At 40.8% G+C, this 22767-nt stretch overlaps 1 protein-coding gene across 1 annotated transcript in view; it reads left to right on the top strand.

The window, feature by feature from the left end:
- The first annotated feature begins 1385 nt into the window (after window positions 1–1385).
- The window catches only part of SP3 (Sp3 transcription factor), a 60171-nt gene continuing 38789 nt past the window's right edge, over window positions 1386–22767 (top strand). Inside the window, exons 1-4 of the mRNA XM_086718923.1 lie at window positions 1386–1525; window positions 2149–2300; window positions 2842–2964; window positions 10905–12264. Of these exons, the coding sequence (XP_086575049.1) occupies window positions 1519–1525; window positions 2149–2300; window positions 2842–2964; window positions 10905–12264 (1642 nt within the window). The 5' untranslated portion in view covers window positions 1386–1518. The remainder of the gene's footprint in view (window positions 1526–2148; window positions 2301–2841; window positions 2965–10904; window positions 12265–22767) is intronic.

Here is a 22767-nt window from a genome sequence, read left to right as displayed (position 1 = left end):
AAAATCTAGTTCAATTGCTTGGACTGCACAACTCTATCACACAAAATACAATAATTGAAACATTAATTCTTGTTTGAGTTAGATTTCTAATAAAAAGGGTTATTGTGGACAGCGTTTCCACCTCTTGAATTTAACCTTTCTTGGCAATTAGATCTAAAGGTCATACGCAGAAATGTTAGTTGGCAAAACACACACACACACACACACACACACACACACACACACACACAAACACAAAGCCTAAGCATTACTCTCCCTCCAGGACAAAAGCAAGATATGAAGGGTGATTAGGGCAAAGTAGTGTTAAACTAATCCAATACGTGAAATGAGATTTTAAAGTAAATAACTAAAATGTTCCAAGAAAAAATACTAAGAATCACTGTTTTTAAGATGTTGGTAATAGTTGGTGGGTTTTTTCGGATGTTGACTTGTTACCAAGACGATCCAAAATCAGGGAATAATATACGTTTGACCAGCAAAATGATTGAGTGGATTAAAAAAATTATTCTGCCCCGTTGAATATATATACTCGCTACGTACCAAATGAGATACACTTTAAGTGCCTGTTTTGGTGCCACTGGCCAGAATGAAAAAAGTTCTCCCGTTAGTGAGGTGAACTGAGATTTTTGTTTTCAATGCCTGCCTCCAGGGTACGTACAAGTGGGAGACGCGTGGAAAACCTGGGGCTAAGGGGGATGGGAACGAGATGGCTCTGACTGTGAATCTAAGAGCTGAATGTGTGAGAGAGAAAATCCTCCTCCAGCCTCGGAGGGGGTGTCTCCCCCAATACCAACTCCCTCCCCCCGGGCTCGTGGGGCGGGTCTGGTTTGCTCAGTAGCTGCAGCGGCCGTAGCGGCAGCCCCGGGGCTGAGCGGCGGCGGCCTTCTGGCAGCGCAAAGCGGCGGCTCCGAGAGCGTGAGGCCCTGGGGAGAACCGGCGGAGGCTGCTGTCGGGATGGAGGAAGCGTCGAGTGGAACCGGGGCCGCCGGGGACGGATTTCCTCCCCGGCCCAGCTCTCTACAGCTTGGCTGGGCCTGCTCCAAGCACCTGCGAGGTGAAAGAGGCCTGCGTCTGGGGCCTGGCAGCGGCAGCCGGCGAGCAAGGCGGGCACAGCGGGGTAACAGTCGAGCCGTAGCCGCTCTCGGGAACCTACGCCGCCACGGCCGCTTATTGTCTCTCTCTTTCCACCCGGGGGCAAACAGGAAGCGCGCCGGCTGACCGAGCGACTGACGGGCATCCGGGCCAATGAGCACTGCCGACCAAGAGCGTGGCGGCGAATGAGCGCGGAGAAGAGAGGCGGGACTTCCGGGCGGGCTGTCACCCTCTTCCCCCCTTTTGGGCTGGAGGCTCCACCTTTTGTGTTTCCCGCACAGTCAATCAAAATAGGAAAAAAAAATCCCCGGACCGCTCCGGCCGTGTCCGCCGCCGCTTCCCGCATCCTCTCCCGCCGCCGCCGCCTTCGCTCCTCACCATGTGTAAGGCGGCGGGGAGCCCCGCCTGAGGTGCCCTAAACACACTATGACCGGTACGTAAAGCCGAGAGAGAGCAACCCTTGCTGCCGCCGCCGCTGCCGCCGCCGCCGACCACAGCCAGCCCGGGGCCGCCGCCGCCGGCTCCCGGCCCCGTGTGTGCGACCGAGTGTCTGTGAGAGGCAGAAAGCCGCACTCCCTTCCGCCTCCCTCCCCTCCCGGCCAGCCACCGTCCACCCCTTAAGCCCCAGCAACGCCGTGTCCCTGCCGGGCCCTGGGGCGGGCGGCCCGGTCCGCCGGGAGCGCATCCCCCCGTGTGCGGGCGCGGGCGGCGGGCGGGCGTGTGTGAGTGACTGACGGTGCGAGAGGAGCGAGCGCGAGTGAGAGCGAGCGGCGCGAAGGGAAAGGGGAGGAGAGGAGAGGAGAGGGGGCAGGGGCAGCGCGGGGAGGAGGAGGAGGAGGGAAAGAGGAGGAGGAGGAGGGTTACAGGCAGCGGCGGGCGGGGGCAGCAGCAGGAGAGGAGGAGGGATCCGCCGCCGCCGCCGCCGGGGGGCGGGTGGGGGAGGGGAAGGGGACTCGGTCCGGGCTTTCGGAGTAATTTCGCCTCGGCCCGCGGGCCCCCTCCCTCTCCTCCACCCGCCTTCCTCCCCACCCCCACCCCCCCGCGCTGTGCCTGCAGCTCCCGAAAAGCCCGTGAAACAAGAGGAAATGGCTGCCTTGGACGTGGACAGCGGCGGCGGCGGCGGCAGCGGCGGCGGCCACGGCGAGTATCTGCAGCAGCAGCAGCAGCACGGAAACGGCGCGGTGGCGGCGGCGGCGGCGGCGGCCCAGGTGAGGAGCGGCTGAGCCCCGGCCTGGCTCCCCCCTAGCGCCGCTTTCTCCTCCCCTCGCCTCTCCCCTCCCTCCGCGCCTCTCTCCTCCCCTCCCCCCGCCCCGGGAGCTGCCCGCCCGAGGCGCCAACGCTCCGACCCCGCCCGCGCTCCCCCTCCCGCCGCCTTTTTGTGAGTGTGTGTGTGTGTGTGTGTGTGAGTGTGTGTGTGTGCGCGCGCGCGCCCGCGTGTGTGTGTGTGTGTATGTGTGTGTGCGCGCGCGAGCGTGAGAGCGTGTGCGCCCTCCCGGGGGTGGGTTCCGGGCGGAAGGTGGAGGCCCGGCGCGCAGCCTGCCGCCCGCCTTCCCGCGGACGGTGGAGCTGGTGTGCGTGCGAGCGGGAGGACTCGAGCCGGAGTCGAGGAGGAGGAGGAGAGCGCGGGCTGGCGCTCGCCCGGGCGCAGCCTGCGAGGACCGAGGCGCACTTCCTGTGCGAGCGGCGGCCCGGCCCTAACCGCCACCCCCTCCCCCTGTCTCCCTCTCTGAACCCGCCCATCGGGGGTAGGACACTCAGCCGTCACCGCTCGCCCTGCTGGCCGCTACCTGCAGCAAGATAGGGCCGCCATCGCCGGGCGACGACGAGGAGGAGGCGGCTGCCGCAGCCGGGGCCCCCGCCGCCGCCGGAGCGGTAAGTCTCGCGCGCGCGGCCCGCCCCCGCCAAGGCCCTGGGCCCGCCATCCCGGGCCTGCGGCGCGCCCGCCTGCCCAAAAGGCCTCCCGGGCGCCCGCGTCTTCCGCGATACGGACGGATCGCGCAGCCGGGGCGCCCTTTCGGGTTCCTTGGCGTGCCTCTGTGGATCAGAGGCCAGCCCCGGCTTTCTCTAAATTGTCACTGTGGCGCCTCGATCCAAATTCACTACAAAATGAAGTCAGAGAGGGCGGGGGTGGAGGACTCCAAAATGGATGTTTGAGCATTTCATATCAGTGCTGAAAACTCCTTCGCTGAACACTACAAAATTTTCAAGCACAGCCTATCGGCCATAGATAGTATCAACTACAGAGGCAGTGTCTTTAGTTTCTAGTGTTTTTGAACCTGGAGCTTTTTCTGCTGCAACTTACTAGTTCTTACTGATTTAAATCTTAAATTGCTAAAAAGAAACCAAAAAAGGAATGAAGGTTTAGTCTTTGAATTACCTTTCTGTATGCAGCAGTGAATACTTTGTGAGTGCTTTTTTTTTTAGTGGCCATTCTAAATTGATGAATTTTAGTTTTTGCAGATGACTTAAATTTGTGATTTTTCGTAAGTGGAGTAAGTGAAACATTTAATTCGCGACGGTTGAAATCCGCGAAGTTACTTAGACGATACTTTGGCTTTTGAAATTGAATATGGAATACCAGTGTTAGAAACAAAAGTACATGTAAGGAATTGTATTTACATGCATACTAACGTATACTGTACTTACAGTTGAATGTGATTGGCAGAGCTGTATTTCCATTTTGTTATGATTACCGGTCTGATACAATGTGATGGGATCCTGTTTGTAGTGTTTTTAGTTTGGGGGCAGAAGGTGGAGCTGGTCAGTGTGTTTCATGAGTGCTTAATACAAATTAGCTAGACAAAATTTTTAAGACAATCAGTTGTGAATTTTATCTGTTTGAATCGTCGCTGTTGTGTTGAACATGTGGATGTGTTCACTTGTTAAATAATTAAAACCTCTCCCAGTTTTTTTTTTTTTGAGGTGGATTATGGGAATTGGTTTGTGTAGAGATATTTTGAATAGTCACTAGACAGAAAAGTTTGATATTTGGCATAGTCTGCAAGAAATTCTTAGTATGTCTAGGCACTAAAAGTGAAGCTAATGTTAAGCTATATTGTTAAATATTGTATTTGTATTTTTAGTGCTTCAAATTATATTGTAGAGGTATATGAGTAGTTTTAATGTCTTAGAAAGTATTTTAGGTTTTGTGCTTTTGTAAGCTGATTAAAATGTAAAAGCATAAAATTATATTTGTGAGAGGCATTGTTACTTTTAAACTTATGGATTGGTAAACATTTTTTAATGAATTATTCCTCTAGGCCCGTAGAGCCAAAACAAATGGTTTATCTTAAAAAAACCACTGTACAAGTAAAATTGTGAAGCAGATTGCTTCTACTTATCTTTTAAAATATTTTCAATTAGAACAAAAACTTGTAACCACAACTTAGCAAGTGTATATAGCTCACTGTTAGGGGAGGGGGAGGGGAGGAGTGAAGGAGGAAGTTATGGGTGAAAAATATGTATATGTATATGTACTTGTAGATGGGAATCTCAGCCCTGGGAGTAGAACACTGTCTCTAGTCTCATCCTCCTGTGGCCATATACTTGTAGGGAGCTTGTTTCCTTGCCTCTTTGACTCCTCCTCTCAGTTACCAAATCTCTACTGACATCACATTTCCCGCCAGATGAACGTGAACTAGAATCAGTAGGAGCACTTTTTTCTTTGTATGTTTGGTATGCATGCATAAATTTTTTTCACCGAGTAGAATTAGCAAGACTGGCTTGAGTATGTTTGCCTTAGCAAGTGGGAAAATTAGTTTTCCATTTTAAAAATGAATTTCAGACATGTACATCTCAGAAAATGAAAAAATTTAAGCAATTTTTATGGGCATTTTTTTCTACTTAAAAATGTGCTTAGGTAATCTAACTGTAATCACTCAAATTACTGGGAATCATGAGAGGCCTGTTAAGAGCTTTTGTAGCTGTGCTTTTTTAAAATTTTATTTTGCAATAATTTTATATTTATAGAAAAGTTGCAAAGATAGAACTGGGAGTTACATTATACCCTTCACCCAGCCTCCCCTAATGTTAATATAACCATGTTTGTCAAAACTAGGAAAGTAACAATAATACAGTATTATTAACTAAATTACAGACTTCATTCTCATTTTACTTTTTTCCCCACTAATGCCCATGGTCTGTTCCAGGATCTAATCCAGGGTAACACATTGCATATAGTATTGTGTATGAAATCAAGTGGAAATGTACACATAAAATTCAACTTTATGCTAGTTGAGTTTGGTACTTTGAGATTAAAAGGGCATTGAAAAGCCAGTGAGCTACACTGGAGATTTGTTTTAAGTATTTTGAATTTAGAATTTGTTATAATATGTTAGGGGTTCTTTCTGGATCCTGGCCAAGAATGTTTGGTTACCTTCAGACCAGTGTTGAATAGGTCTAATCATAAAGCATTCTCAACTGTAATGTTCCACAGCATGGACTCCCAAAGTTGGTTTGATGTCAAAGCCCTTTTTGTACTTTATTATTAAAAGTTGTTTAAAAATAAATCAAGAAATATAAGAAGTAGACCTTTATGTCACATTAATTTGTCCAATCTGTATTCATGTGAGTTTCTGGATTATTTATTTGCTTATTTCATTTGTATTTCAAGTTGTGATCAGTTAATTGGGTAATTGTTTTTATTTGAAGTTGGTTTGAGTTCTTTAGTGTTCCTTGAAGATTTTAAGAAACTTGAGTCGTTCTTAGTTTCTTTCCACCTTAGCTTCACACTTGTTTTTGTTTCCAGTAACACTTTGTCCTTGCCGGGTTCTGGCTTTCACAAAGCCATTTGTGGGAACTGAGAAGTTAATAATCCTTTCCAAATGCTATGCAATAAGTGCTATGCATTTTTCCCCCCTTCCACAGGTATTATCTGAGAAGATAGCCTCTTTTTTTTTTCCCCCATTCAACTGCTCCTCCCCCCTCCATTTTTATGCCTGGTTGCACTGGAGAAAGCCCTTGTAATGAATTGCTATAGCAACGTCCTAGGGCTACTCTTGGTTTTGGTCCTTTTTACGGTGTGATTATGTGTTTATGTACAGAGGGAGACCTAAGAGTACCTTCAAGTTACAACTTTTTACGATAATGCCAACTTCCATGTCAGCTTGGTGTTTGTTAGTTGTCTGGTAAGAATATGAAGAGTTACTGAGACAAACACTGGTGGATTTTTCTTGAGAGTTATCTTGAACCTAAACCAAATGCTAGTTCTTGCCTGGGTTATGTGTTTTTAGGTCTCTCTTCTTTTGTTTCTGTAGTGTTTCCAATAAGCCTAACATTAGTGTTTCCAATAGCTTAACATCACATGTTTTTACTTTGGTCTCTTGATTTTATGAATCGTCATCTCTTTGAGTGGGGTGCTGCTAATGAAATTTCTCTTACAAATGAATGGGCTTAGTAAAGGCTCTATAGTTTTGAAAGTTTGGGGGGACTTACTGTTGAATTATGGAAAGAAATTGGTTTAAAATTGGGAGTTTTTCATAGAAGACTTTAATATCTCAAGGTCAGTTTTATTGATCCATTCTTTCTGTCATTTTCTTTGCAGCGATTTTAAAGTAAATACTTTTAACTATTCATTCAATAAATATTTACTGATCTTTATGCCAGGGATTGTACTAGGCATTCAAATCATGCTGTGTCCTCATAATCTGAGTAATCATAATGATAGGATTTTAGGATAGTGCTTTATAGCATAGTGGTTTATAGCATAGTGGTTTATAGTTTATAAAGCATAACGCTTTATTTTGATTCTTAAGATCCTGTGAGGTAATAATTTTCCCTTTTTTTTTTGTTTTTAAAACTTACTTTGAGAGAGCGGGCGTGTGGGCTCTCTCGCTCAAACAGGGTAGGGGGAGGGGGAGGGGCAAAGAGAGAGGGAGAATCCTAAGCAGGCTCTGTGCCCTGTCAGCGCAGAGCCTGAAGCAGGGTTTGAACTCCAGATCGGTGAGATCCTGACTGGAGTCAAAATCAAGAGTGAGTTGCTTAACCAACTGAGCCATTCAGGTGTCCCAGTTTTCCCATAAAAAAAAAATTTTTTTAATGTTTATTTATTTTTGAGAGAGAGAGAGAGACAGACAGACAGACAGACAGACACACAGCACCAGTGGGGGAGGGGCAGGGAGAGAGGGAGACAAAATCTGAAGCAGGCTCCAGGTTGTCAGCACAGAGCCCAACGCAGGGCTCGAACTCAACAACTGCAAGATCATGGCCTGAGCTGAAGCCGAATGCTTAACTGAATGCTTAACCGACTGAGCCACCCAGGTGCCCCCCACCCCCATTTTATTTTTTTTATTTTTATTTTTCAACGTTTTTTTATTTATTTTTGGGACAGAGAGAGACAGAGCATGAACGGGGGAGGGGCAGAGAGAGAGGGAGACACAGAATCGGAAACAGGCTCCAGGCTCCGAGCCATCAGCCCAGAGCCTGACGCGGGGCTCGAACTCACGGACCGCGAGATCGTGACCTGGCTGAAGTCGGACGCTTAACCGACTGCGCCACCCAGGCGCCCCCACCCCCATTTTTAACATAAGAAAATTGAGTCCTGCTTTAAATCACACACAATCCCATAGTTTTAGCTAGAAGTCAGTTCTTTTCTTTATAATGTAATATACTTACCTCCTCCAAACATAATTGTAGCTTAAACCATGAAAGTCTAATAGTTTTCTGATTCAGTGTTTTTCCTCCAATTCTATTAAAAAAATTAATATTGGTAAATTTTTTAAAACTAAATTTATTTCGTTTAAAAGATCCCTTTTGCCTGTCTCTTGCTTAAATTATTTGTTGCTGTTTTTCTTCCCTCTGGGTTTGTGCTTCATAAATATTTCTTATGTATGCATTTCTCCTTAGGTTTATTCAAAAAGTTCAGATGCATCATGCTGTGTTACTTAACGTTTGGGGATTTCCCTTCAATTAATGACCTGCATTTTTGGGAAAAGTGGTACCACAATTTATTTTATTTAACTTCTGGATCCTTGGATAGTACTTAGTCAGATTTGTCATTTGAGTAGTTATATTTATTTTCAGGGAATTTCTTGACTAAAAAGCTGTTCACTGATGGTTGATTATTTGCCTTTACTACTATTTTGTAAAAAAAAAAAAAATACTTCAGATGCCATAAATTTGACTTTTTTTAAAGAATGAAAAAAGATAAAATGCCAGTATGATAAAACAATCTGTACCTGAGATACTGTATTCTTTGATATAAGTTGAATAATTGTAAATTTAATGCTGGTCAAAATTCAGAGGTGAACAACAACCTTAGGAAGATAAAGATTGGATATTAGACATATTTTAGTGTAGATTTCAGTATAAAGTCTAGATGTAAATGTCTTTAGATTATTTAAGATGCCAAGAGACTGAAATGAAACATGAATTATTACTCAGATACTGAGAACGATGACTTAAGCTTATAATTCCTATACCAGATAGAAGTTGAAGAATGACATGCAACTTTAATGACTGGTCTTCATTTTAGTAATTTAAGTTTGATAAGTTTAAATGTTTGTATTTAAAAGATGATTATTTTAGTTGAAGCTTACACATTTGTACTGGGTCCCACAGTTTATCTGTCTTTAGTCTCTTCCGCCTTTCTTTCAGTCTCCTTCACTGGGCCTTAGTTTATCTTTATAAAACACAGATCCTGATTGCATCACTTGCTTAAAAACCTTTTATAGCTTTCATTTATTATCTGCAGGATAAAGTCCAAACTCCTTAGCAGGATCTACAAAGCCATTAACTACAGGCCTTGATAAAAATGTCTTGTTCCCCATTACTTTTCTCTATGAATATGAGCCTTTTCTGGATTCTCTTGAACTCTACAAACTGTCCATTCTTTAGAATTTCCTTTTGTTTGTGAATATTTTTTATGCCTTTATTAATGCCCCTATCTCTCTTTCCTAGATGCCTACAGTGAAATCATAAATTTATTCTAAGAGTACTTTAAATATCTCGTGTGATACCTTCCCCCCCTCTCCCCCCCAATCTTCTATGTTCCCCTTCTATGGCTAGTGCACACCTATATTCACATAGTAGTAGCATGTATTTCTGTGTCTGCTTGGATAAACTGTGAACCATTTAAAATAGAGAGTGTGTGTTTCATGTGCTTACTCATGCTTATTTCAACTTGGCACGTATGCTCAAATGTCTTGAATTGAGTTATTAAACTGTGGTTCATCCATTGAAATACATGCTTTTCAACTATGCGTCTGCATGAGAATTAGGTAGTGAGTTTCTTTAAGAAACTTTTAAAATCTGGTTCTACAATATTTGCATTAAGTTTTGTGGACTGGTTTATACTGAGAGAACAGTATATGTCTTAACTGTTTTATATGGTCATAGACCTCCTTTGAGAATACAGTGTAACCCTAGATTATCCTTCTGCTCCCCAGTTGTACTTTCTCAAAAAGTTGCTGTGTTATTTTAGAGGATTCAGAGATCCCTTGAAGCCCAAGCATGGGTCCTAGGTTGAGAATGCTGGACTAGATTTTCTTATGTTTTCGTTGTCTAGTGATAAGCATAGTCATAGGAATTCACATATAGATGGAGAAGGAAGTGGCATAGGAATGACTTTATTTTGAGGGTAATTCATATAAGGTCTTATTCTCTGTGTCTTTACCCTTGATCTTAGTGGGAGACAAGTTTGGTATGAATTAAAGGCCTAGGTTCTGTAGTTAGACTTGGCCTAGTTTTAAATCCTATCTTGGCCATTTGATAGCTGTGTGATTTTTCTCAGTTTTTCATTTGTGAAATGAGAATAGTGATAACACCTACCTAACAAAATTGTTGTAAGGAGTAGATGATGATAATCTCATAAATCACTATCATAGTACTTGGCATTGAAAGAACGGCTCCAATGTGAGACATTACCTTTATTTTCTTAAAAAATTTTGCCCTTTGATGTTGATGTGTAAGATTTTATTGCTTTCTGCTTTCCTGTGTTGCTCAATCTGTAAAATATGAGGATGATAACTAAATTCTGTTACGTAACAATACACAATGTATATGTCTGTCATTTTCCTGCAAACATAAATAGAGTGGTAGATAAAATCATGTCTGTATCCTCCAGCTTTTAGATTCTGGAAAAACCTTTCAGGTGGAGTGACTTTGCCATGTGGTCACAGGGCAATAATCTTTCCTCATTAAAAAATTTTAAGGTCTCATATTTTTTTTGTAGTTCATGGGAAAAGTAAAGAATATGATGGCTTGCTAATGGAATAGTCCTAGCCAAGAGTTTACTCTGGAGGACATTAATATGTGCCATAAAAGGGGAGCTTTAATAGTTTGACTTAAGGTTTAGAGCAGTAATACACAAATCTTAATTTTTCTTATTTAGGTGATTTGATAACACTGTACTGGTTATGTTTCCTTTTTGTACACAAATATAACGTACCTGATTTAGTGATACGTATTTTAGTATATATATTTTTTGAACTCCTCCGTGTTTGTGATAATGTTTGGTTTGAGCGGTTCATAATCTTTTCTAGCCACCTGTATTTTTATTTATTTAACTGTATGGATTAGAGATCATAGGTGAGGGAATAGAAGACCAGTTTGTGGTCATAAAACAAAGAATACTCTGAATTTTTTTCCTGCTCAAATAGCATGGGTTATCTTTGTAATAATTAACAAAATTGGAAATAATAGTAAATATTATGGTTTGTATAGTACTGTCTCAGTATTTGAAGTCTACTGTGTTACTAAGAGAACTTTTAATTTCAGGTAGTAGGATTTATGTCAGTTTTTAAGATTTTTTTGAGGATTGATTCAAATATTTCACAGACATATATCGCATAACATTTTTTGTTTTCTTTATCCAGACAGGCGATTTGGCTTCTGCACAGTTAGGAGGAGCACCAAACCGATGGGAGGTTTTGTCAGCCACGCCTACAACTATAAAAGATGAAGCTGGTAATCTAGTACAGATTCCAAGTGCTGCTACTTCGAGTGGGCAGTATGTCCTTCCCCTTCAGAATTTGCAGAATCAGCAAATATTTTCAGTTGCACCAGGATCAGATTCATCAAATGGTACAGTGTCCAATGTTCAATATCAAGTAATACCACAGATTCAGTCAACAGATGGTCAGCAAGTTCAGATTGGTTTCACAGGCTCTTCAGATAATGGGGGTATAAATCAAGAAAGTGGTCAAATTCAGATCATTCCTGGCTCTAATCAAACCTTGCTTGCCTCTGGAACACCTCCTGCTAATATCCAGAATCTCATACCACAGACTGGTCAAGTCCAGGTTCAGGGAGTTGCAATTGGTGGTTCATCTTTTCCTGGCCAAACCCAAGTAGTTGCGAATGTGCCTCTTGGTCTGCCAGGAAATATTACCTTTGTACCAATCAATAGTGTCGATCTAGATTCTTTGGGACTCTCGGGCAGTTCTCAGACAATGACTGCAGGCATTAATGCCGATGGACATTTGATAAACACAGGACAAGCTATGGATAGTTCAGACAATTCAGAAAGGACTGGTGAGCGGGTTTCTCCTGATATTAATGAAACAAATACTGATACAGATTTATTTGTGCCAACATCTTCTTCATCACAGTTGCCTGTTACTATAGATAGTACAGGTATATTACAACAAAACACAAATAGCTTGACTACTTCTAGTGGGCAAGTCCATTCTTCAGATCTTCAGGGAAATTATATCCAGTCGCCTGTTTCTGAAGAGACACAGGCTCAGAATATTCAGGTTTCTACAGCTCAGCCTGTTGTACAACATCTACAACTTCAAGAGTCTCAGCAGCCAACCAGTCAAGCCCAAATTGTGCAAGGTATTACACCACAGACAATCCATGGTGTGCAAGCCAGTGGTCAAAATATATCACAACAGGCTTTGCAAAATCTTCAGTTGCAGCTGAATCCTGGAACCTTTTTAATTCAGGCACAGACAGTGACCCCTTCTGGACAGATAACTTGGCAAACATTTCAAGTACAAGGGGTCCAGAACTTGCAGAATTTACAAATACAGAATACAGCTGCCCAGCAAATAACTTTGACGCCTGTTCAGACACTCACGCTTGGTCAAGTTGCAGCAGGTGGAGCCTTGACTTCAACTCCAGTTAGTCTAAGCACTGGTCAGTTGCCAAATCTACAGACAGTTACAGTGAACTCTATAGATTCTACTGGTATACAGCTACACCCAGGAGAGAATGCTGACAGTCCTGCAGGTGAGTCTTAAGTCTTGTCATGCCATAGATCAGTGATTTGTTAACATGTAGGGATATTTTTTGGTTTAAGGTGTTTTCAGTATCTGGGTATCTTTAAAGGTGATGATACATTTCCCTATGTTTGTATGAAAGGTAGACATCAAAGTGTCTTCCAGATTGTTCTTCACTGAAAAGTTTTGAAGTCAAGGAATCATTTCTCCATTATGCCAAGTATGTTGGTAGTTTTCCCCCAATTTTATATCTGTTTTCACCTTTGATTGGTGTTGATTGGTGGCATTACAAAATTTTTATTTGGCAGGTAAGGTGTCTTGGTTGTGCTTGGTGTGATGTAAGTTAAATGTTTTATGCATTATTTTTGGTTGGGGAATTAGGTTGGCATGGTGAAAACATAGCACTGGGAGCCAAGACTGTCTCCCCTACTACCTAGCTGTGATTTTGGCCAAGTTACTTTTTCTCTTGCAAACTTGGTTTTCTCATTATATAAAATGGGATTGTTGGACTAGGTGACTATATCTAGGGTGCCTTCCAGACCTAAAATTCTTTGATTTTGTGATAGTTTATTCTTACACGTGTGTAGCTGAGCATTAAACTTAACCGTGCTAGATACATGGTTATTGATAGTATGGGTAGAAATCTCAGAAGTCTATTTTTCGAATGTTGTGTAGAAATTAAACAGTTGTAAAAGAGATGGTATCATTATTACTTTAATGTTCTTTAGGTAACGTTTTATTGAGTGTTTTGATGTGCACTAAATCCTTAGTTTTACTCTTCTATTTTGTATTTGGGTTATTGTGTTGATTGTACTACTGTTATAACCTGAGTGAGTCAAAGATTCCAAACTCTTACATTAGGACACTTGAATTTAATTTTTTGAAGTAATTCCCATCACCATAGATATTACTTTTTTTCTTTGAAGAAATTTGTCATACATGCTTAGAAAATCCGAATTGTTCTGAAGCCTCAGATCTGTACTTGGCAAGACTTTATTTGCATTTGAGCCTCCTGAAGCAGTGGTTTAGAGCAGCCATTATAAAAGCATGGTCTGTGGATCCCTGGGGGATCCCAGAAACCCTCTCAGAGGTCCTTGATGTCAAGGACACCACTTTTCATAATACTGATGTTATTTGCCTTTTTCATCATGTTGACATTTCCCTGATGGTGGCTAAAATGGCTTCTGTCCTGGCAAAAATGAAAGTAGTACCACTTCCAGGCTTGTTGTATTCTTCATGACCATGTGCTTGCAGTTAAAGAAAAATGCTATTTTCACTGAAGAATGACCTTGATGAACCAGTCAAAATAGTTGTTTTTCCTAAATCTTGACTCGAGTGCTGCATGTCTTTTTTAAAAAAAAAATAGCTTTACTGAAGTACAAGTCACATACCGTAAAGTTCACAATTCACTCTTTAAAGTATATAATTCAGTGATGTTTTTTTTTAATGTAATCACACTTGTACAGCCATCATCACCATCTAATTTTAGAGCATTTTCATCACCCCGCAAAAAAAAAAAGACAAAAAAAAACCCCATGCCCATCAGCAGTCACTCCTCATTCCCTCCCTCCTCTTAACCCCTGGCAACTGTTAATCTACTTTCTGTCGCTTTGGATTTGCCTGTTCTGGATTTGCCGATGATTTCAGATAAGTGGAATCATGCATTTTGTGGCTTCTTTGTGTCTGACTTCTTTCATTTAATATAATAATTTCAAGTTTCATCTGTATTGTAGCCTGGGCCAGTATTTCATTCCTTTTTGTGGCTGAATTATACTCCATGGTATAGATATACCTCATTTTACTCATTTACCTGTTGACAGACTGTGTTTCTACCTTTTGGCTATTGTGAATAATGCTGCTGTGAACATTTGAGGACAGTTTTTATGTGGGCATGTTTTTATTTATTTGGGGTATATACTGAGGAGTGGAATTGCTGGATTGTTTGGTAACTATGTTTCACATTTTGAAGAGCTGCTTACCAAACTTTTTCCAAAGCGGCTCGCACCATTTCACCATTTTATGTTCTAACCAACACCTGTTACTATCTTTTTAAATTTTTTTATTATTTTTTTAATGTTTATTTATTTTTGAGAGAGAGAGACAGTGACAGAGTGTGAGTGGAGGAGGGACAAAGAGAGAGGGAGACACAGAATCCAAAGTGGGTTCCAGGCTCCGAGCTGTCAGCACAGAGCTGGATGTGGGGCTTGGACTTACCAATGGTGAGATCATGACCTGAGCCAAAGTCGGATGCTTAACTGACTGAGCCACCCAGGCACCCCTCTTTTTTTTTTTTTTTTTTTTAAATTTTTTTTTTTTTCAACGTTTATTTATTTTTGGGACAGAGAGAGACAGAGCATGAACGGGGGAGGGGCAGAGAGAGAGGGAGACACAGAATCGGAAACAGGCTCCAGGCTCTGAGCCATCAGCCCAGAGCCTGACGCGGGGCTCGAACTCACGGACCGCGAGATCGTGACCTGGCTGAAGTCGGACGCTTAACCGACTGCGCCACCCAGGCGCCCCGGCACCCCTCTTTTTGATTATAGCCATCCTCGTGGATGTGAAGTGCTGTCTCGTATTTAATTTGCAGTTCCTGCTGTGTCTTTGTAATATTCTTTGTGACAAAATGGGAAGTATGCTTTAATGAAGCAATTTCTACGTCATACCATAAACAAGATGATTATCTTTAAAAAAATTTCTTTTCCAATTGTGCAGTTGTGTGAGTTGCAAGGTGAACTAAATGCTATTTTTGTGAAAGAGTGTTTTTACTTGAAAGAACAACTGACAAACTATGGTTATTGAGAGACTCATGTATTTAAGTGCAAATATTTTCTCAAAAAAAAAAAAAAAAAAAGATTTAAGTGAGCCTATCACTTAAGGAAAAAAGCCTAACAGTATTTGCTACCAATGATAAGATTTGGGTTTTCCAGTGAAAATTAGAATTTTGGAAAACTCAAGTTTATTTCTGTGAACTTGATTGCTTGTTAATAATTACTTTTTTGATGAGATGGATATGATATTAATAAATAGGATTTGATACTGTATTATAACAAAATGTGCCAACATTTGGAAGATCTGTGTGATAACTCAGTGAACCAGTAGTTGTCAGATAACCAGTTCATGTTACAAAATCATGCAGTAGTAAAAAGATCCATTCAAAGTTTGAGATACACCTGTAACAAGTATATGGAAAGTTTAACAATATGGTTTCAGATTTTACACTGCCACTGACTTATAAGAAACTGCCACTTGTCAAGTTTGATACAGTATCAAAGAATACCCACAATTGACTGAAAGACAAATTATTTCTTCCTTTTCTAGCCACGTATCTTTGTAAGACTAGATATTCTATGCTTCAGCCCAAACCACATGTTGCAAACAGATAGAATGTAGAAGCACGTATGAGACTCTAGTTGTTTTCTTTTAACATAGATATTCACAAAAATGTAAAACATGGTGTCTCATTAAACTTTTTGTTTATATTTTTGGAAAATCATTTTTCATAAAATGTTAATTTATGTTGACATAATAATTTACTATTTTTAAACAAAACAATTACAGTTTGTCATAAATTTTAATATGGTAAATATCAAAACATATAACCTACACAAACAAAGTTTTGGAGACTTCAGTAATATTTAAGAGTTTAGAAGGAGTTCTGAGACCAAAAAGTTTGAGAATGACAGACTTCTGAAGATTTAGCTGGTAGTTTTTCGAAACCAGTTTTTTTTTTTTTTTTTCAACGTTTATTTATTTTTGGGACAGAGAGAGAGCATGAACGGGGGAGGGGCAGAGAGAGAGGGAGACACAGAGTCAGAAACAGGCTCCAGGCTCTGAGCCATCAGCCCAGAGCCTGACGCGGGGCTCGAACTCACGGACCGCGAGATCGTGACCTGGCTGAAGTCGGACGCTTAACCGACTGCGCCACCCAGGCGCCCCTAAACCAGTTTTTAAAGCTTGAATAAAGTTAAGGTTGTGGAGATCTGTACATGTTAGAAAAACATCCCTAGGGAATTTATTTGTGATTTTGTGGATTTATGTTGGTCATAAATCAGTGTTACAAAGCACCAAATACTTCAAATACATTACTTCTAAAATACTATCAGAATAACAACACTGTAGGAATTAAATATGAAGTGGACTTTTTAAAGTGGTAATTTAGTTTATTGAATGGTGGCAAGGAAGGGTAAAATAAAAGAAGGGTAAAATAAAATAAAAGAAGGCCATTAAAAGTGAATTTTGTTCCAGTTTTAAAGGAATGGGGAAAATTTTTGAGAAAGTAGAATGAGAATAAATGCTGCATAGTATACAACAGCATATTTAGCAATGAAACCCAGGAAATTTTAATTTGGGGGAGATTTGGTGATAGGAAAACTATCCCTTCGTGTGTTGGAGTTTTAATTGGCAAGAAGCAAGATAAATTATTTTAGGATGTGTTTTAGTTGAAAATAAGAATAAGGTTTTTTAAATCTGTGTTAGAGCATAGTATGCCCAGATGAAATGCTTCAAATACTTTTACATCATTGGTTTGAATTTTTGTTTTTGTTAAGTATGTAACAATTTTACAATAAATGAGAAGACACAGATTTTTTACTGGGGCTCTGGAATTTCTTTGACTTTTTGTTTTTCTTAAGTTTCCCTTTAACAAAAATGACCAGCTCCTGCCTGTTTAAGGCAGTGCATCTGACTCTGGGCCCCTTCTCATGATGGGTATGTTTAGTGCCTCTTATCCCTTAAAAACCAGACTGAACATAGAGCAGCTCATCATGCCCCAAGTTGCAACCCCACTCACTTATTATATTTCTGTTTTTTTCCCGTTGAGAAATTCATGCTGTTTTAGAGAAGTTCTGTTTTTTGAAGTTTTATTTTGTCTACCATTGCTGTGTATTTGAAAATCAGTGGGGAGAGACAAAGTATGGATTTATGTCTCTTTCCAACATTTTTTCTGGTCAGAAAATGTCCCCAGAGTTCACACCAAGACTGCCTTTACTCAGGCTCTCAAATTTTAGTTCTCTACCAGATTTTGTTATATAAATACAAATTTATCCTTCAAGACTGGGCACATTTAAAATTCAGTCAGGTGTTTGAGGTAGGAAGAAAGGTTTATGGAAATCATTGCTTCTTTCTTTTTCTTTCTTTTTTATTTTTAAATTTACATCCAAGTTAGCATACAGTGCAACAGTGATTTCAGGAGTAAACTCCCCAGTGCCCCCCACCCATTCAGCGCATCACCCCTCCCACAACCCCTCCAGTAACCCTCTGCCTGTTCTTCACATTTAAGAGTCTTCCATGTTTTTGTCCCCCTACCTGTTCACATATCATTCCTGCCTCCCTTCTCTTATATTCATCTTCTCTGCCTCTTAAAATCCTCATATGAGTGAAGTCACATGACATCTGTCCTCCTCTGACCAACCAGTTTCACCTAGCATAATACCCTCTAGTTCCATCCACGTAGTTGTAGATGGCAAGACCACTTTTTTTTGACCACCGAGTAAAACTCCATTGTGTATATATATACCATATCTTCTTTATCTTTTCATCCATCAGTGGACACCTTGGCTCTTTCCATACTTTGGCCGTTGTTGATAGCGCTGCTGTAAACATTGGGGTGCATGTGCCCCTTTGAAACAGCACACCTGCATCCCTTGGGTAGATACCTAGTAGTGCAATTGCTGGGTCGTAGGGTAGTTCTGTTTTTAATCCTTTGAGGAACCTCCATATTGTTTTCCAGAGTGCCTGCACCAGTTTGCATTCCCACCAGCAGTGCAAAAGAGATCCTTTTTCTCCGCATCCTTGCCAGCATCTGCTGTTGCCTGAGTTGTCAGTGTTAGCCATTCTGACAGGTGTGAGGTGGTATCCCGTTGTGGTTTTGATCTGCGTTTCCCGGATGATGAGTGATGTTGAGCATTTTTTCATGTGTCGGTTGGCCATCTGGATGTCTTCTTTGGAGAAGTGTCCATTCACGTCCCTTGCCCATTTCTTCACTGGATCATTTGTCCCCTGGGTGTTGAGTTTGACAAGCTCTCCATAGATCCTGGACACCAAGTCTCCATCTGACACGTCGTCTGCAAACATCTTCTCCCATTCTGTCGGTTGCTTTCCAGTTCTGCTGATTGTTTCTTTTGCTGTGCAGAAGCTTTTATTTTGATGAGCCCCAGTACATTTTTGCTTTTGTTTCCCTTGCCTCTGGAGATGTGTTGAGTAAGAAGTTGCTGTGGCCAAGGTCAGAGAGGTTTTTTGCCTGCTTTCTCCTCGAGGATTTTGATGGCTTCCTGTCTTACATTTAGGTCTTTCATCCATTTTGAGTTTATTTTTGTGTATGGTGTAAGAAAGTGGTCCAGGTTCATTCTTCTGCATGTCGCTGTCCAGTTTTCCCAGCACCACTTGCTAAAGAGACTGTCTTTATTCCGTTGGATATTCTTTCCTGCTTTGTCAAAGATTAGTTGGCCATATGTTTGTGAGTCCATTTCTGGGTTCTCTGTTCTGTTCCATTGATCTGAGTGTCTGTTTTTGTGCCAGTACCATACTGTCTGGATGATTACAGCTTGAAGTCTGTCTTCTTTTTTTTTTTAAGGTTTTTAATTTATTTTTAGAGAGTGTGTGCATGCGAGTTGCGGGGGGGGGGGGGGCAGAGAAAGAGAGGAAGAGAGAGAATCCCAAGCAGGCTCCGTCAGCAACACAGAGCCTAGTGTGGGGCTCAATCCCACAAACCCTGAGGTCATGATTTGAGCCCAAATCAAGAGTCAGATGCTTAACCAAGTGAGCCACCCAGGCACCTCTCATTACTTCTTTAGAGCAAAAAGCCTCATGTTTGGAATTTCCTATTACCCTTGGATAACTGCATAGTTGTGGACTAATTGGTAGCTGTGCTTTTTAAAATTATAGGGAGAAAATGGAAGCATTACAAAAAGTTGGACTTTTAAAACTTTTCATAGTTAAGTGTTGAAGGGCAAGGGTAAAAGAGAAAAATGTGTCAACTACTATTTAGGTGTTTTTAGATATATAATGTAATTCTTTCTTGCAATAATCTTGTTACTTTTCTAACATTTGGGTAGAGAAGGAAACTGGCCCAAGGCTTTTACAACTAGCCTTTGTGGGTTTTCTGTTTTTTTGTTTTGTTTTGTTTTTTGCTATACTACACTGATTTGATGTTCTGCTATTTAATTTACATCAGTATGTTTTTTTTTTCTTTCATTTTTTGGAGGAAGGTACTAGCCTTATTGTATTTTTTTCATGGTAAGTGTAGGGGAAAATATCTTCTGAAATATTTTTATTGGTGATTATAACAAAGTGAAAATAATAATTTTTGGTTTTATCTAATTAATCACATGTCAGAATTGGCTGATTATAGGAATGGACAAATGCTGCTAAAAGGCCAAAACTATTGCTTGAAAAACAGAATATATGGTGGGAAATGCAGTCTTTGTAGAGCTAAAGAATGGAAAAAAACGTGAATGACTGTGATCCATGATGATTTAAGGTAATTGGTAAATCTTTTAGCCCTCTTATACAAATAGAGGATCAACCTAGCTACTGTTTTATGTAGACCTTAAAGTGTTTTATTTAACACAATCTGAGGCTCTTTTAGTTAGATATTATTCAGTATACCCTGCTTTGTTTCTAATTATGAACTCTTCGTTTGTGATCTGTATACTGTATATGCATGTCATGGTCTTTCACTAAATTTTGGAAATTCCTAAAATTTTTATTTTAAAACTTGGGAAAATCATTCATACTCTGATTTCCCCAGTACTTTTTATTCATTCAGTTGTGTGTATTTTCTGTACTTATTGAAGTTGCTTTATCTGCTTATAAAAGTGTAGTACATGATTGGTATGGAAAATAAAAACATCATGGAAATAGTTTTTTCTTTTTGGAAATTTTTTTAAATGTTACTTTATTTTGAGAGAGTGCTCACACGTGCAAGAAGTGGAGGGGCAGAGAGAGAATTCCAAGCAAGCTCTGAGCTGTCAGTGCAGAGTCTGATGGTGGGCTTGATCTCATGTAATGTGAGATCATGACCTAAACTGAAATCCATAGTTGGATGCTTAACTGATTGAGCCACCCATGCACCCCTCTTTTTGAAAATTTTAATGTAGAATGTGGAAGTCTCTAATCTCTTCTCAAGATAAAACATGGTGTCATGTATGTTTTTTAATATTATAATTATATTGCCTGTACAGTTTTTTAATCCTGCTTAATTTTTAGTTCCTTTTTTTTTTTTTTTTTTTTAACAGGATGAACATACCTGCTAAGTATTTAAGTCAGGAATTATATCCTATTTAATTATCTATTAATATCGATAAAAGTCACCCCACATGAGGAAGGAAGAGCCAAGAATCAGATTCACTGCTTAAAACCAACAGCTGGCGGGTGTCTGGGTGGCTCAGTTGGTTAAGCATCCAACTCTTGATTTCGGCGCAGGTCATGATTCCAGGGTCGTGGGATCAAGCCCTGCATCAAGGTTGCTTAAGATTTTCTCCCTCTTCCTCTCTGCCCTTCTTCCCTCCTTGCATGTGTGTGCTCTCCCTCAAACAAACAAACAAACAAAACCAAAACCAAGAGCTGGAGTACAGCTCCTTTTTGTTAGAGGGGAGTTTAAAACAGTGTAGGTCTCTGTTACTCCAAGGTATGGCTTAAATGAGGCTGTACACTTAGAGAAATGTGAAGAAGTTACAGGGAATAGGAGGACAGGAACACAGTCTGACCAGCATTTGAACCAGTCTGAAACACTGAACTGTTAGCTCAGAGTCTGGATTTGTGATACCCCTAATATTTCCTTTAAATCCAATATAAGATCTGGATCTGTGCTGGGGCCAGAGAGATTTGTGGAGGCACTTGCAACAATTCCAGACTTGGGATACAGAGAGAAAAATTTTACTGAAGATAAACTTGAAAACCAAAATTCTAAAATGCTTGGTGAATGCAAAAATCTATGAAAGATAGCCAATAAAATCAATAATTAGGAAATTAATTCATGTCAGATTAAAGAAAGAACAGCCTGTTGAAGAGTTTAATTTAAAATCCATATGTTTAGGGGCACCTGGGTGGCTCAATTGGTTAAATGTTTGACTCTTGATTCAGTTCAAGTCATGTATGATCTCAGGATTGTGTGATCAAGCCCTCTGTCGGGCTATGCTTTGGGCTTGGAGCCTACTTAAGATTCTTTCTGCCTCTACTGCTCGTGCTCTCTCTCTAAAAAAAAAAAATAATAAAATAAGATCAGTATGTTTATAATCATTAATGACAAAAAGGAAGTTGTAAAACAAGGGTTGATATGTAAACCAATAATCAGAAATCCTAGAAACGCTAAACATACTTCATTGCTTCTAAAACACACATTATTTAACATTTAATATTTCTGAAACATGGAGTATATATCACAATCCATGGCATGTCAATATTTAATTGATAGTGCTTTTTCTTTTTTACTGGTGGTGGTGTGTCTTGTCAGCATTGTTTTAGATTAGGTGAAATAAATTTGTGGAGGAATGGAAGGAGGAAATAGGGCAATCTTTAGGCTGGACCTAGGAAAAGAGTGAGCGAATGGTGATGTACTGAGGAATTTGCCCACAATACAGCATAGAAATAATTAACAAGCAGTCAGGAGACTTGAAAGATCGAGAGCCACCAGCATAGGAATTTTATAAAAAGAGAATAGATTGAATGGTATGAGAAGTAGTATTTGTTGAGATAATGGATGAGAATTTTCTTGTGTTGAAGAAATACAGTCCACAGATGAAAATTTTACTTCAGGTATTAAGGAAAACAAAAATAAGTTCACCCCTGACTTACACTAAAATTACGGAGAAAGATAATCTTAAATTTTAACAGAAAAGACAGATTACTTACCTAGAAATCGCAGACCTACCATCTTATCATCAGCCACACAGATGCCAGAAGATGGTGTAGTAATATCTTCATAGTACTCAGAGAAAATAACCAGCAGTCAAGAATTCTATATGCAATTAAACTTCTACTCAAGAATTAGGATGTAATGAAGACATTTTAAATATTCAAGGCCTGAGAGTTCACTATTCAAAGACCTCACTAAACTAACTACTGAAGGATTAAGTAGAAAAATGCTTCCAGAGGAAATGAGTGGGAAATGCGGAAATAATAGTGATCACAGAAGTGAATAAAAAATTAACAGTTTAGGGGCACCTGGGTGGCTCAGTCGGTTAAGTGTCCGACTTCGGCTTGGGGCATGATCTTGTGGTTCGTGAGTTCAAGTCCCGCATCAGGCTCTGTGCTGACAGCTCAGAGCCTGGAGCCTGCTTCAGATTCTGTGTCTCCCTCTCTCTGCCTCTCCCCCACTCATGCTCTGTCTCTCTCTCTCTCTCTCAAAAATAAATAAAGCTTAAAAAAAAATTAACAGTTTAGGGGCACCTGGGTGGCTTAGTTGGTTGAATTTCTGACTTTTGATTTTAGCTCAGGTCCTGATCCCCCAGGGTCATGGGATCGAGCCCTGTGTCAGGCTGTGCACTGAGCGTGAAGCCTACTTAAGCTTCTCTCC

Source organism: Puma concolor, chromosome C1, assembly GCF_028749965.1.
Source record: "Puma concolor isolate L17-30 chromosome C1, mPumCon1.1.hap2, whole genome shotgun sequence".
Classification (NCBI taxonomy): Eukaryota; Metazoa; Chordata; class Mammalia; order Carnivora; family Felidae; genus Puma; species Puma concolor.
This window is presented reverse-complemented; position numbering and strand designations above follow the sequence as displayed.